Source organism: Protobothrops mucrosquamatus, unplaced genomic scaffold (genome assembly GCF_001527695.2).
Source record: "Protobothrops mucrosquamatus isolate PMUCROS unplaced genomic scaffold, P.Mucros_1.0 scaffold1418, whole genome shotgun sequence".
NCBI classification, from domain to species: Eukaryota; Metazoa; Chordata; class Lepidosauria; order Squamata; family Viperidae; genus Protobothrops; species Protobothrops mucrosquamatus.
In genome coordinates, this window is record NW_015387603.1 from 312,308 (window position 1) to 328,748 (window position 16,441).

The 16,441-nt window shown below is 41.0% G+C and overlaps 1 protein-coding gene across 1 annotated transcript in view; it reads right to left on the reverse strand.

Moving 5' to 3' along the window:
* ARIH2 (ariadne RBR E3 ubiquitin protein ligase 2) overlaps nucleotides 1-16,441 on the reverse strand; it is a 40,913-nt gene that overhangs the window by 17,103 nt on the left and 7,369 nt on the right. Inside the window, exons 3-4 of the mRNA XM_015821898.1 lie at nucleotides 5,426-5,493; nucleotides 2,103-2,166 (exon numbers count right to left, since the gene is read on the reverse strand). Of these exons, the coding sequence (XP_015677384.1) occupies nucleotides 2,103-2,166; nucleotides 5,426-5,493 (132 nt within the window). The remainder of the gene's footprint in view (nucleotides 1-2,102; nucleotides 2,167-5,425; nucleotides 5,494-16,441) is intronic.

Here is a 16,441-nt window from a genome sequence, read left to right on the forward strand (position 1 = left end):
GTACTATGCTAAATGACTTTTTACAAGAGAAACAATGTTTGAGGGGTTGGGGGCTTCCAGCTTTCCAAAGAACAGCAGGAGGCCCTCCAGTTGTTAACATCATATGAAGGGGAGGGCATTTTTTTTTCTCCCACGTGTCTTTTTTCAGAGCTGAAATAATAATAATAATAATAATAATAATAATAATAATAATAATAATAATAATAATAATAATAATAATAATAATAATGGTAGTAGTAGTAGTAGTAGTAGTAGTAGTAGTAGTAGTAGTAGTAAAGTTGGAAGGGACCTTGGAGGTCATCGAGTCCAACCCCCTGCTCAGGCAGGAAACCCTATACCATTTCGGACAAATGGCTGTCCAGTCTCTTCTTAAAAACTTCCAGTGTTGGAGCATTCACCGCTTCTGGAGGCAGGTTGTTCCACTGGTTAATTGTTCTAACCAAGGCTTTTTTTCTCATAGAACGCCCAGAACGGAGTTCCGGCACCTTTTTTGGATGGAACCTTGTAGGGTAGGCAAGGCGGGTTGTATGATATGTGTGAGTTCCGGCACTTTTTTTTTTTAAAAGAAAAAAAGCACTGGTTCTACTGTCAGGAAGTTTCTCCTTAGTTCTAGGTTGCTTCTCTCCTTGCTTAGTTTCCACCCGTGATGGGGATGGGAACAGATGGCTTACAAACCAGTCCAATTTATACCCTTAAAACATCCTCAAATCCTGAAAACAACCCAAAGTTGCATTATTTATTTAGTTAGCTAGTTCTGGAGGGGTTAAAAATGGAAATAAAGGTAGTCTCACTTCCAGAAACTCACATTCTCCTTTGCATCCCAATCTTAATTTTGAATATTAAACAAATACAACCTCACTAAAAGTTGGCAATTTTGTTACTAAATTTTAACGGTGCAGCTCAGGATGCTGAGTGGGAGGGCACATGCCGCCTGAAGGGTTGCCTTTCCTTTTCTGGGAACTGTGTTAAAACAAACCCTGGCAAATTATTACATACGATGAGAAATGTGAGTATATTTTATATATTACACATCATTTGGCTCATAATATAGGTAGTCTGTGGAATTGCTGATACCAAGTGACATGGCTGTAAAACACAAAATCACGTGACCATGCCACTTAGTGATGGAGGTTCAGGCAGTCCCAATTGTCCAGCAAGAACCTCAAATGACTGCCAACTTCTGACTTCCTGCCAGCTTCCCCATTGACTTTGCTTGTGGGAAGCTGGCAGGGAACGTATGAAATTGTGATCACGTGACCATGGCTTGCTGCTACATCATAATCACAAACTGAGGATGCTGTGATAAAGAACTTCAAGGACAATCCATAACGATCACTCATTCTGCACCATCGTTAAGTTTGAATGGTTGCTGAATGAGTGGTCATTAAACAAGGATGACCTATATACAGTACATAATCAATATAATTGTAAGGAGCTGATTTATAATCAACAGTGACACCTACACAAATTCACATCTCTATCAAAGGCAATAGTTGCAGCCATAACAAGCAAGATCTCCATTTAATGAAATGAATCACTGTTACTTTGATGAGAAGCAATGGGTGGAAACTGATCAAGGAGAGAAGCAACCTAGAACTAAGGAGAAACTTCCTGACAGTTAGAACAATTAACCAGTGGAACAACCTGCCTCCAGAAGTGGTGAATGCTCCAACACTGGAAGTTTTTAAGAAGAGACTGGATAGCCGTTTGTCTGAAATGGTATAGGGTTTCCTGCCTGGGCAGGGGGTTGGACTCGATGACTTCCAAGGTCCCTTCCAACTTTTTTTATTATTATTATTATTATTATTATTATTATTATTATTATTATTATTATTATTATTATTATTATTATGGCAATTTTGTTTTCCTATTTCAAAAACTTTTACAACATTTTTTTTAAATTGCACAATTCTATTTGGAATACAATGGAAATACAAAAATGCTTTGAGAAGAATTACTTAGCATCTTTGAATTACATATCTTCAAAATATTTATTTATTTAGTAAATATATGTGCTGCCTACCTCACTAACCAGAGTGACTCTTGGCTTATAAAAATTTAAGATTTTAATACCAAGCACCTTAGAAAATTGAGTTACTCACGTGTTTGAATGAGGCAGGCTGAACCCTTGCTTCCACTAGCAATTGAACTGAATTAGATGTGTTCCTGAGAGCCAGGAAAAAAAAAAAAACTTTAGACAGACATAGGGCCATACCTGTGAAATTAATGAATTCATCAGGTCATAATCTTAAATCAATAAATAATCAACTTTTCCTGACAAAGCCAGCTCATGAAGGTTAACAAAAATATTAATAATAAAATCGAACGCAAAATAACCACCATCATAAACAATTATATTAGCAAATTTTAAAATAACACATAAAAATATAGACACTGACATAAAATGCAGTTGATAAACATTATAAAACTAATATGGAGGAAAGTTTCAGCTGAACAAATACATTTCCCGGTTACTGTTAAATTTAGTCAGAGAAGCAAGTTGAACTACGGAGAAAGGAATTCCAAAATTCCAAATTGTAGCTTTTGGAATATACCATACAGGGGCAATCGTTCGTTCAAATAAGTGGATCTCAACTACATGGAGATGTATGTCTTGAATCTAACTTGGAAGCCTACAGAAAACTAGTGCAAATAGAGCAGGAGAGTGTCGCTTGCTTTCATCTGAAGCACAAGACAGAAATATGGCCTCTGCATTCTGTCACCCAACTGCAATTTCTGGCTTTTCTTCTAAGGTACTGCCACCAGCACATATTACGTCAGTTTAAAAAAAGGTCACCAATCCATGGATGGGACATTTCCAAAAATGAGATCAGTTGAAGAATCACATGAAGTTGGAAGTAATCTTAAACACGAGTTCCAAAGTAAAGGTATTTTAAGAGATAGTGAAGAATTACCGGTATCAAGCAAAATGCTTGTTTTCAGGTGAGATCATATTCAGTGTTGTAGGGCTACACTACGAAAATGGGTACAGAAGTAGCAGAAGATGGGGACATAGCAAAAACAACAGTTCTGTTACAGAAGAGTTGTCAGTCAGGGGGAGATATGCATACACAGGCACATTTTTTGAGTTTATGCCAGTCTTAAGTATTTTTCAGGGGTCAGTTTCCAATTCCAATCTTAATGAATCCAATACTATTCTCAAACCCAGCTTGTCACAAAATGTAACTGTGTGATTTGCTACCCAATTCTGATGGCCGATGAAGAAAGAGCTTCACATCAAAACCTCAGGATGGTGGAAGGTGTAGCCAGTGATGTTACATTCACCCACCATACATGGTCAGACGACTTTAATGTCCTTTAGCTATAAAGACAGTAGAGATAGTCCTTGCTTACTGTCCACCCATTCAGCGGCCGTTCAAAATTACAACACTGCTGACAAACAGTGGTCCTCAAAGTTGTAATTGTCGCAGTATACCTGCAATCACCTGATTACAATTTGGGTGTTTGGCAACCAGCATGCATTTACAAAGGTCACAAGTGTCTTGCAGTCACATGACTGCCATTTGCGACTTTCACAGCCAGCTTCCAACAAGCAAAGTCAATGGGGAAATCGGCAGGAAGTTTCAATTTGCAGTCACGTTGTGCTTGACTTCCTGTGATGATTCGCCTCACGGCCACAGCTGGAACGGATGCCCTAAGTTGGCATGGTCACATTTCACTTTATGACCCCACAATGACAAAATTCCCAGTCCCAATTGTGGTCAGTGAGGATTACCTATACATAAATTGAATTCATTTTTCAAAATCCTAAACATAAGGCAATAAGTCTTTGTCATTTTTCTCACTCATTTCATTTCTGGGAATAATCCACATTATAGATTTCACTAGTCCAGGGGTAGGCAACCTTGTCTCTTTTATGACTCGTGGACTTCAACTCCCAGAATTCCTGAGCCAGCCATGCTGAGGGGAAAGGGAGAGATTTCCAAGCTGAGCCATGCTGGCTCAGGAATTCTGGGAGTTGAAGTCCAAGAGTCATAAAAGAGCCAAGGTTGCCTACCCCTNAATGAGATCAGTTGAAGAATCACATGAAGTTGGAAGTAATCTTAAACACGAGTTCCAAAGTAAAGGTATTTTAAGAGATAGTGAAGAATTACCGGTATCAAGCAAAATGCTTGTTTTCAGGTGAGATCATATTCAGTGTTGTAGGGCTACACTACGAAAATGGGTACAGAAGTAGCAGAAGATGGGGACATAGCAAAAAACAACAGTTCTGTTACAGAAGAGTTGTCAGTCAGGGGGAGATATGTATACACAGGCACATTTTTTGAGTTTATGCCAGTCTTAAGTATTTTTCAGGGGTCAGTTTCCAATTCCAATCTTAATGAATCCAATGCTATTCTCATACCCAGCTTGTCACAAAATGTAACTGTGTGATTTGCTACCCAATTCTGATGGCTGATGAAGAAAGAGCTTCACATCAAAACCTCAGGATGGTGGAAGGTGTAGCCAGTGATGTTACATTCACCCACCATACAGGGTCAGATGACTTTAATGCCCTTTAGCTATAAAGACAGTAGAGATAGTCCTTGCTTACTGTCCACCCATTCAGCGGCCGTTCAAAGTTACAACAGTGCTGACAAACAGTGGTCCTCAAAGTTATAATTCTCGCAGTATACCTGCAATCACCTGATTACAATTTGGGTGTTTGGCAACCAGCATGCATTTACAAAGGTCACAAGTGTCTTGCAGTCACATGACTGCCATTTGCGACTTTCACAGCCAGCTTCCAACAAGCAAAGTCAATGGGGAAATCGGCAGGAAGTTTCAATTTGCAGTCACGTTGTGCTTGACTCCCTGTGATGATTCGCCTCACGGCCACAGCTAGAACGGATGCCCTAAGTTGGCATGGTCACATTTCACTTTATGACCCCACAATGACAAAATTCCCAGTCCCAATTGTGGTCAGTGAGGACTACCTATACATAAATTGAATTCATTTTTCAAAATCCTAAACATAAGGCAATAAATCTTTGTCATTTTTCTCACTCATTTCATTCCTGGGAATAATCCACATTATAGATTTCACTAGTCCAGGGGTAGGCAACCTTGTCTCTTTTATGACTCGTGGACTTCAACTCCCAGAATTCCTGAGCCAGCCATGCTGAGGGGAAAGGGAGAGGTTTCCAAGCTGAGCCATGCTGGCTCAGGAATTCTGGGAGTTGAAGTCCACGAGTCATAAAAGAGCCAAGGTTGCCTACCCCTGCACTAGGGCAACCTTATAAGCAAGTCCATAAAGTTAGGAGAACGAACAGAGAGAGGTATTATACCTTGGTTCTGATCCAAACATATGGTGGGTTTTTTAAACAAATTTTTACAAGAGTCTAATAAGAGAAACAATATTTCTGCCTGCTTTCATTGTAAAGCATCAAAGGTGATTTGCACATATCTAAGGTCATACGCTTACCTTTCCAAAATTTCCGAGATTTGCCAATGGAAGCTAACTAATACAAGTTTAGCTACTGCATGAGATACCTAAGAGAAGGGGAGAGAGAGAGAAAGAAAAAATGAATTTATGAATAGTAGAATTACAAAACACGCATGGCCTGCAACTACATTTATGTTTCACAATTTGAGAAAATGTTTTGAGGAAAGTTGAGGATCCCTTCCTGTTTATTGTTTTTCTTTTATGCACTATGCCAGTGATGGCAAACCTTTTAGAGACCGAGTGTGCACAAACAGCCCCGGCCCGCCCGCCTGCTCCGCCACCTGCCCGTTCCACCCCCGCCTACTCGCAGGGCCACCCACCGCCTCCAAGGCCCGCCGTAAATCACCCAGGTGGCCCTGTAGCGCCATGGTAGCCACGCCCTCCACCCGCACCCAGCATCATCTGTGTGAGTCAGGGCGCGAAGACGGAGTCTTGTCCCTGCTGCCTGGCTGCCATGTTCTTGGCTACGCTGCTTTGCGTGGGCTGCGCCCGGGGGTGACTCTCCAGGGGGGGCTGCTGGTGAGGAGGGGACCGCGGGGGGAGCCGGGGCTGGGGCAACAGTGCGCTGCCCACAAAAAGGGCTGAATGCCACCTCTGGCACATATGCCATAGGTTTGCCACCACTGCACTATGCTTTTCAATTTGATATCGTAATAAAACTTAACTGACATCCAAGAGTGCACATTGTTCATTCCAATTTCAAAATTTTAGCACTAAAAGGAAGCCCGAAGTCTGCCTTCTGTAAAGTTATAGGGAATATGAATATTGTTCTTTCTTTTTTTTCCTATTTAGGATTTACTTTAGAGATAAGTGGCAGGTGGCTCACCATATACAGTATATTTGGACCAGTTCTTTTCAGACCTATGCAGCTGGAAAAACAATAAAGAAGGATGGAAGTTCCATTGAATAACATTTGTGCTGTCTTGTGCTTTGAACCTTTTATCTATTAATAACTGGGGGAGAAGATTCACCAGAGAAGATTCCTATCTCAGTCAAACTGCAACACAGTCCAGCTGTTCATGGACAGCATTCACAGTAAGCAATATAGTTTTGCTTGGCTTAACACAGTATGGAATCCTTTTATTTGTGCTTTGTAAATCATGGTTTATGGCTCAGTGGATGTCAAACTGGAAATCATGGATTTTGTATGGTTAAGCAACTCCAATCTGTTCCCAATAGGAGCAAATATATCTAGCACATATGCCATCGTAGCTCCTTCACAAATGGCCGATATCTAGCACTGTGTAACTTTTTTTCATTATTCGTCACTATGTCATCTCTTTCACTTTAACTGTATTCTGAGTACTTATTACTGTGGAATAGAGTTAATGCAAACATCTGTGATAAATACAAAATGCAAAATAACTATCCACAAGATGCAAAATTTGCAAAAATGATATGACTTAACGCTTAAGGTACAATAGACTAGAATAAGAAGAACTAGGTAAAGAACTGAGTACAGAATTACTGCACCCGATCACTAGAAGAACTATTAGCTGTGTAGTAACTTGGTCACCTCTTAGGGAATTGCTAATAATTTGTTTTTCAAAAGCTAGGGAAATTGTACTTAAGCAGCTGAATGAAGGGGACAATATCAGAAATTATGTTTTATGATTATCAGAACTCAAAAAATACACTATCAAATCGTACCCGTATGGTGAAATTGAAAAGGTGTTTAGTAAATTCAAGATCTTGGAACCCAAATACCATGAAAGCACAGCATTTGTCACTCCAAAAATGACTTTCAAACAAGTGTCTTGTCCTCTGAGCTGCAGTGGAAAGTCTAATGAGTGCCAGGCAGTTCTGTAACTCTACTACTACCAAGGACTACTACTGAGGCGTCTCCGTTATCCCCCACTATTCTGAATTTTAAAAAAGCTTCCAGAAAAGCTTCAGAAAAATTATGCACGTAGAAGAATGCAAATTGAAGCAATTCATGTATTTCATAGTATAACCAGAAATTAAGGTTGTCTCTGTTAAGCAACTACCCTAATAAATAATGATGCTTATTAATACAAATGACCCGACAGGCAAATATGTATTTATTATACGAGGGCAATTCGGAAATAAACTTCTGTTTGGTTATCAATAACAGACACTCAAAAGTTCTTGGGTGCATCTAGCGGTGTGCGGGTGAGCATTATCGTGAACCAACACCATACCGGACGTCAGCATGCCCCGATGCTTGTTAGGAATGGCTCATCTGAGTTTTCATAACGTTTCACAGTAGACTTTTGAATTGATGGTCGAACCAACGCTCTGTGCACTTTACTAGCAGTACTCCTTTGGCATCTTCACATTTGGCGGGATTTTCTGTGGCACCACTTCCGGTGTGGTGTTGGTTCACGATAATGCTTGCCCGCACACCGCTAGACGTACCCAGGAACTTTGGAAGCAGTTCCGTTGGGATGTTTTTGATCCACCCACCCCCCATAGCCCAGATTTGGCACTGAGCGATTACTACTAAGGAATTTCAAAGTTTGTAAGACGTTATGACAAGTGCCTCAATTTGAATAGCGATTATATCAAAAAGTAATGCAATGTTGTAGTTTTCTAATGTTAATAATAAAAGTGCTGTATCTGTGTCTGTCATTGATAACCAAACGGAGGTTTATTTCCGAATTGCTCTCATACAATAAGTTATTTAGCATCTGAAGATACAGATAAACCTTGATTTATGATTACAATTGGAACAAGAACATCCATGTTGTTAAGTGAGTTGTACCTGATGTTATGACCTTTTTTGCTGCAGCCGTTAAGTGAATCATATGGTTGTTAAATGAATCTGGCTTCCTTCACTGGGAAGGATGCAAATGGCAAATGCAGGACCCGGGGATGATGCAAGCATAATAAATACGTGCCAGTTACCAAGTGCCTGAATTTTGATCATGTGAACATGGGGATTCTGTGATGGTCGTGAGTGCAAGGACTAGTCATTTTTCCAATGCCATCGTAACTTAGAACAGCCATTAAACAAAAGGTTGTAAGTTAAGGACTATCTGTACTACTGAATCCATACAAAATGATTTGTATCACAGAATACTTACAGATGGCCTGGGTCAGTGATGGCGAACCTTTTAGAGACCGAGTGCCCAAGCTACAACCCAAAACCCACTTACATATCGTCGGGTGCCGGATGGGTGTGGCCCATTGGGTAGGTGTGGCCCATTGGGTGGGCGTGGCTGCGGTGGTAACGGAAGACTGGATGGGACTAAAAAGTTCAATCAATCAATTCCAATTTTGCGAGATCTTTTTTTTTCCCACGAGAAGTTGAAATTGATTGAAAAAAGTTGAACCTTTTTTTTTTTGCACGGCGGCTGAGGCCCAAAGCAAAAAGGTTTTATAAAACCCAGCTGAAGGCCTAGGACTGGGGCAACGGCGCACGTGCCCACAGAGAGGGCTCTGCGTGCCACCTGTGGCACGCGTGCCATAGGTTCGCCACCACGGGCCTGGGTAGTCCAGATCACCTATCATTATGCAGAGGATTGCAAAACTTTGACTAATAAAAAACGCTAAGAACTGGCATCATCTTGATTTACAGCTGGATAGCAGTAAATGATGATTGGATGATTACCTTCATCTCAAAAGCTGGCATTTCCATTTTTTCCCACAGGCCTGATGCATAACAAATGCAGTAAGGGTCCACTAAGCTAAATTACAAAATAGAGAATCTGTGCTGCTCTTTTTCTAGCTACTTAACCAGTATTTATGTATTGCTTTTTGTGCTCAACTCCAAAGCTGTTTTTAAAGATTACAGCAATTACAGCGCATCGTAAAAGAAGCAATTTAAACTTGTAGGATCTGAAAATTTTCAATGAAATGAACGCCTAATATTTGAAGTGAGGGGAACTAAACAAGGGGGAAAATATGAAGATGGTTTTTAAAAGAGGTTAAAAGGGTGACATCATTCCCAAATAACTAAAAGATCACAGTATTAGAAACTTTGTGGTAATAAATACTATAGATCAGGAAAGATGATATCCAGGCTAGGAAGTCCTAAGTAAAAAGGAAGCCAATAGACCAGGGGTGTCAAACTGCTGGCCCGCGGGCCGGACGCGTCATCCAGAAGCCGCACCCACCCCATTGCTGGCAATGGCAAAACCATCCCGATGCTTTGCGTGACGTCACATGACGTCGCGAGTTTGACATGTCTGCAATAGACAAAAGACTTTCTCAAGAGATCAGAAACATTGTCTAATACACAAAAACCACAAGAATAAAGGCTTCCCCTTAAAGAAATATTGGAAGTAAAAATTCCAAAATGCTAAAAAAATTGTTATCTAATTAGACAATCACTAACAATAATTTCAAAACATAAAAAACAGGAAAATGGGGACATGTTTATTGGATGACAGAAGTTTAAACCCCCAAAACTGAAAAAGACTACAGAAAAAAAAAGCAAACTGTTTGTGTCTGTTTTTACTACAATAGATATAAGGAAAATATGTTGGTGGGTTTCCTTGTATGAATTGCAGGCTTCAAGTCCTTGCACAACATTTCTGAAGAATTAAGGTCAGGATGTTGACTTGGCCATTGTATAACTTTAATTTTCCTTTGTTTTAACCATTTAATTTGTGTCACTGTCTTGATGTATGACCTACTTTCTCTTGAGCATTTTCTCTGATGCTCTGTAAAAAGTGTGCCACTTATTATTAAAACTGGCCACTTATTTTTCCACAAAATAGCTAGTCAGTCCTGGAGTCATCCAGAGGGCAGACAACCAAAGAGATGACCATAATTTAGACTGAGATGTAAGCATTGTAAAACAGGAAAGTATCTGTAATGTTGTAATATTTATAACGGGAGTCTTCAAACTTGGCCCTTTTATGACCTGTGGACTTCAACTCCCAGAATTCCTCAGCCAGCATGGCTGGCTGAAGAATTCTGGGAGTTGAAGTCCACAAGTCATAAAAGGGCCAAGTTTGAAGACCCCTGATTTAAAACATATGAAATTCAGAAGCTGACAGCTGGGACCCACACAGTTAAATGTGTTTACCCTGGGGAAAACACCTAAAAAAGTAGGAGACTGGTTAAAAAAAGAAAAACAGAAAAGAAGAAATCCAGATCTCTTTATAGTGCCTACAGATTATCTAAAGCAATAATTGCATTTAGAATTTATCACATAATATAGAAGGATCAATCAAGTCCGGAAAAAGGACAGAATGGCTTTCTAGTAGTATCCATGAAGTTGCACAATTTAAGATGATTTCTTCAAACAATGGAATACAATGAAAAAATGAGAAGAACTAAAAGAAGCAAAAAACCTGATAGACAAAGTATGCGGTCAATAATACTTTTGAGGGTGCAGATGAAAACATTAAGGGAAACAATAAGAACTTTTTAATTGCAAATAGCAAATCTACTAAAAATACATTAGGTGTGTTAAATAAAAAGAGTTAAAGGATACTCAAGGAAGAATACTCATTTTCAACTCTGGTCGTTTTTCAATCAGAAAATTGCCAAATCCTTTTTTAGCACATTTAACTAATTAACCCTTTAGTAGTTATTCAAATTCAATAATAATAATAATAATAATAATAATAATAATAATAATAATAATAATAATAATAATAATAATAATAATAATAATAATAATAATAATAATAATAATAATAATAAAGTTGGAAGGGGCCTTGGAGGTCATCAAGTCCAACCCCCTGCTCAGGCAGGTAACCCTATACCATTTCGGACAAATGGCTGTCCAGTCTCTTCTTAAAAACTTCCAGTGTTGGAGCATTCACCGCTTCTGGAGGCAGGTTGTTCCACTGGTTAATTGTTCTAACTGTCAGGAAGTTTCTCCTTAGTTCTAGGTTGCTTCTCTCTTTGGTTAGTTTCCATCCGTTGCTTCTTGTCCTGCCTTCAGGTGCTCTGGAGAATAGCTTGACTCCCTCTTCTCTGTGGCAGCCCCTGAGATATTGGAACACTGCTATCATATCCCCCCTCGTCCTTCTCTTCGTTAAACTAGACATACCCAATTCCAGCAACCGTTCCTCATACTGTATGTTTTAGCCTTCAGTCCCCTAATCATCTTTGTTGCTCTTCTCTGTACTCTTTCTAGAGTCTCAACATCTTTTTTACATCGTGGTGACCAAAACTGGATGCAGTATTCCAAGTGTGGCCTTACCAAGGCATTGTAAAATGATATTAACACTTCACGTGATCTTGATTCTATCCCTGTGTTAATGCAGCCTGGCACTGTGTTGGCTTTTTTGGCAGCTGCAGCGCACTGCTGGCTCATATTTAAATGATTGTCCACTAGGACTCTGAGGTCCCTCTCGCAGTTACTACTATTGAGCAAGGTATCCCCTATACTATACCTGTACATTTGGTTTTTCTTGCCTAAATGTAGAACCTTACTTTTTTCACCATTGAATTTCATTTTGTTAGATAGTGCCCAGTGTTCAAGTCTGTCCAGATCCTCCTGTATCCTAAGCCTGTCTTCTGGAGTGTTGGCTATTCCTGCCAGCTTGGTGTCGTCTGCAAATTTGATGAGTTCCCCATTTATCCCCTCGTTCAAATCGTTGATGAAGATGTTGAAGAGCACTGGGCCCAGAACAGAGCCCTAGTTCCTGTTGGGTTTTTAAAATCTGAAATTGGGTAAAGATAACTGCATTCTTCCAATTACCAATCACAAATGCAATTTGATATCCATATAATTGTAATTTGTACATTGCCCATCCCAAGATTCTGGGTGATTTACATGACATCTATTTAAAATTTTCCTACTTTTCTAAGAATCTATGGTAAGATTAACAAGTTTCTCTTATGAAAATTGGGACTTGATGGGGGATTGGAATAGAGTGATTCCCCACCATTTCAAGAGTGTACAATTTTTTTCCTGAAAGACATAAATTCTTTTCAAAAATAAACATGATTTGGATTTTTAAAAAAATTGATATTGAGGCTTCCTTGGTAGAAATAAATGACAGACTACCACAATCTCCTTGCAGAAATATTGACATGTTATTCAGATAATTCTCCTCTTTATGCACTACCAACCTCAACAGCTGCAAAATGAGTTTTCAGCAAAGCCTAAAAGCAAGGACCTTGAAGGGATCCATGAATCAGAGCAACAACAAAGAAAATAATATTTTGTGTATGGCTGGTTTCCTCATTCCGGTGAAGAAATAGCATCACATTTCAAATCTGTACTGTACGTGGCTGACCAATGAAAGAACTTAGGCCCTTCTGGTGGAATTATACCAACGCTTGTCAAAAAAACCAGCCTAGACTCCAATGCTATCCAAATTTATTTTACAAAAGGTGACATTGCATATCGCATAGCAAGCTTGAGACTTAAAAATATAAAGAATGCTTTGAAAGTCAGTGGAATAGCTGTCTAGCTCAGACAAGACAACTAGATGTTTCCTTGAAACAAGACTATCTGGTCTGTGGGGAACTCCAACTCCGAATTAGTGAATTCCAGGATTCTCAGTAGGCTGCTTATAAGAGAATATCTCAAGTACAATTTAGCAGGAGTAGATGTTGTTAAATTGGCCTTTTCTTTGTAGTCCTGACTTTGCAAACATCTTTTCCGGATAATAGAAAAAACAAACTGCATGCTAAAACAATTCTCTAATTGCATAAACTTCTTCAGACTGAATTTCTTTTAGTTTTCACAAAGACATTTATCATCCTCGTTCCTGCTGAGGTGAGCATATTAATAACTCAATGATAGACAAGAACAACTTTGAAACTGTCTTGTAGAGAATATCAACTGTCCCAAACAGCAGGGAGAACTGGTAAACAGAGACACAACTGCTGATAGGGAAATAAACTAAGAGTAGCAACATGAATCTTGAGAGGAAAATTACCATAGCACTTAAGCCAACATCAGAGAACATTCAAGAACTTACCCTTACCGGAAAGCAAGTGACACACATCTTAACTATTTCTTGATTAATTTTCCAGCATTTGGTGAAGCATAGTTGCATTTAGTCCATTTAATTTAATGATATTTTAAGTTCAGATAAAATAATTGGAGATGTAACAAAACTATTTTCTACAATACAAAACTTAGTGATGAGAAATTCAGCTATTGGGGTCTGTAAAAGTTCATGGCAAGTTATTACAATGTGTTAAGATAATAGCAATAGCATTTAGACTTATATACTGCTTCACAGTGCTTTACAGCTCTCTCTAACCCAGGGGTGTCAAACTCAATTTCATTGAGGGCCGCATCAGCATTGCGGTTGCCCTCGGGGGATGGTGGGTGGCTGTGGCCAGGGTGGGTGCGGCCTACTGGTGGGCGTGGATGTAGTGGGTGTGGCCTACTGGGTGGGCATAGCCAGCTCTACATCATTCGCGTCAAGGGTGCTGGTGGAGGCCTGGGCAGGAGTGGGACAGATCTGAGGGTCTCTGGCAGAAGGGGCTCAGACCAGGGCAAGTGCCAAGGCATGGTCCACTGGAGGAACCTCACTGTTACTCTCAGGCCATGGGGGGGGGGCTGGAGGTGGTGCAAGCTGCCCGGAGTCCTGGGCAGCAGAGGTCAAACGCCCAGCCTGGCCCTTGAGCACCCGCGGCACCAAGCCCAGCCCCACTTCCCCAAAGGGGCGCCCAGCTGCACTTACCTCCTCCTCAAGGCTGCTGCTGCTGTGCTTGCTCTCTTTAGCCAGGTTGCTCATGATGGGCAAAGTCAGAGGGAGGCCCATTCCCTATCCATGGGAGGAGACCCAGCTTTGTATCCAAAGCTTCCTTAGCAATAGGATGGGAGACCCCCAGGATAGGCCAGGAGGAGGGGGCAAGGGGATGGTGAAAGGGCAGCAGGGCAGGACTAAGGCAGGAGTTCCCTCAGACCCTCTCTCTCATTCATTCCTTCCTTCCTAAGTACAGAGTGGTGGGAAAATATTTGAGATGAGGGAAGGGAGAAAAACAGGCAAGAAACGCAGCTGGGGAGGTGTCACCCTTCGTGAGGAATGAAGAAAGGCACCATCGCCTGGAAGTGGCCAGCACATGGCCCTCACCTACTTCACATATCTGACTTGGTGGGCTCTGGGAGAGGGGATGCCATGAGCAGCGTGAGAGTCAACATTACCTGCGCAATGCCGCCCAGCCCCCAGCCTGCCTGGTTTCGGCAGGCAGCGAGGCGCTCTCCTCACAGCGCCGAGAGGCTGAGTCAGGCGGTGTGAATTTGAAAAGAAGCACGACGATGGCCAGCCCCCAGCCTGCCTGGTCTCAGAAGGCAGTGGGGTGCTCTCCTCACAGCGCCGAGAGGTTGAGCCGGGCGGTGTGAAGCTCGCCAGCTTTGCACCTTTGCTGCCTGCTGAAACTGGGCAGGCTGGGGGCTAGGCAGCATTGCACTTCTCATCAGATTCGCGCCATCCAGCCCAGCTCTTGGCCCTGTGAGTAGAGCACCCCGCTGCCTGCCGAAACTGGGTAGGCTGGGGGCTGGGCAGCATCGCACTTCTTTTTGGATTTACGCCACCCAGTTCAGCCTCTTGGCGCTGTGAGGAGAGCGCCCCGCTGTCTGTCAAAACCCCTCCCCCTGAGCCCATCAAGCCGGATATGTGAAGTAGGCGAGGGCCATTTGCTGGCCATTTCCAGGCGATGGTGCATTTCTTCATTCTTCACAAAGGGTGATACCTCCTCAGTATGCACTCAGGGGGCAGGGCTGACGCGGCAGGGGCTGGTTCCTCGCTGTTTCCAGACGGCTTTTTGGAGCTAAGACTGAATGCGTTTCAGCATAGATGGCCACCACAAAATTGTACATTGGCTCTCGGCCGGCCAGGGCCAAGGCAGCGGGGGCCGTTCCCTCACTGTTTCCAGGATGGCTTCACGGGCCACATGAAACCCCTTCACGGGCTGCATCCAGCCCATGGGCCTTGTGTTTGACATGTCTGCTCTAAGCGGTTTACAGAGTCAGCATATTGCCAACAATCTGGGTCCTCATTTTACCGACCTTGAAAGGATGGAAGGCTGAATCAACCTTGAGCTGCTCAGAATCGAACTCCTGGAGTGAGCAGTGAGTTAGCCTGCAGTGCTGCATTCTAACCACTGTGCCACCACAGCTCTATAGTGCCAGATTCATCAGCAAAAGTGCCAAACAGAGGAAGCAATTTTTAAAAATAATTATTTTGAGTGCTTGCTGCAACAAGACGTTTATTGATTAACCAAGTTCTCACAAATACTTACAGACTATTGCTATTTTTAGTTTAGTTTGTCAAAAATTCTTTTTTCTTGGAGGACAATTAATCGTCAGTTGGAGACAGCTATGACTACCTGTAAGCAATCCATTTATGATAGTAATTATGAGGTTGTGTAGTCAGTTTGCTTTGTTTAAAACATACCACTATTATTACTTCTTAAAACAGATAACAAAATATCTTATTGACAGATTGGAACTCCTAATGTTTACGGATTTTATTTCCCCATGGCTCTGAATCTATTTTACCTTGATATAATTTGCATAGCATTTTGGGTTTTTCTTTGTGTAATTTTCTATAATTTCTAGAGATCAAGGTGGAGATAAGTGTTATTAAGCATAGTAACTAAGACAATAGTTGCTAGTTACATAAAGGCCTCCTTGGTAATACAAAACACAAATCAAAAGGATTAATTCCTATTTATACAAGTTGGAATGGAATATTTATTTTTTAACCCCATTCCCTTCTAGCACTGATGATGTTACCTAGTTGGGTAATGAAACATCTGTAAAAAAAACACCAAGCTCAGAGAACACCAAGGACTCTTCCATTGGTATGTCTTTTTTTATTCTACATTTAAATTCTGGACTCAGCATAAATAATAAAATCTATTTAACTGCTGGTTCAAACCTAAAAACTACCTGCCCATCGCCAATTTCCCTAACATTCCTGTTAATGAATCACAATCTCATTTGGCTTCAGTCAGTCACTTTTACCCAGAGCATGGTAAACGCAACAGCCCGATTCAAAATCATTTCATAAGAAGCAAGACAGAAAACAAAGGAATACTTCCCTTTATTCCTTGAAGCAGCTTCCTCTTTTGTTATTTTAGAAATCCAAATCAATTAAATAT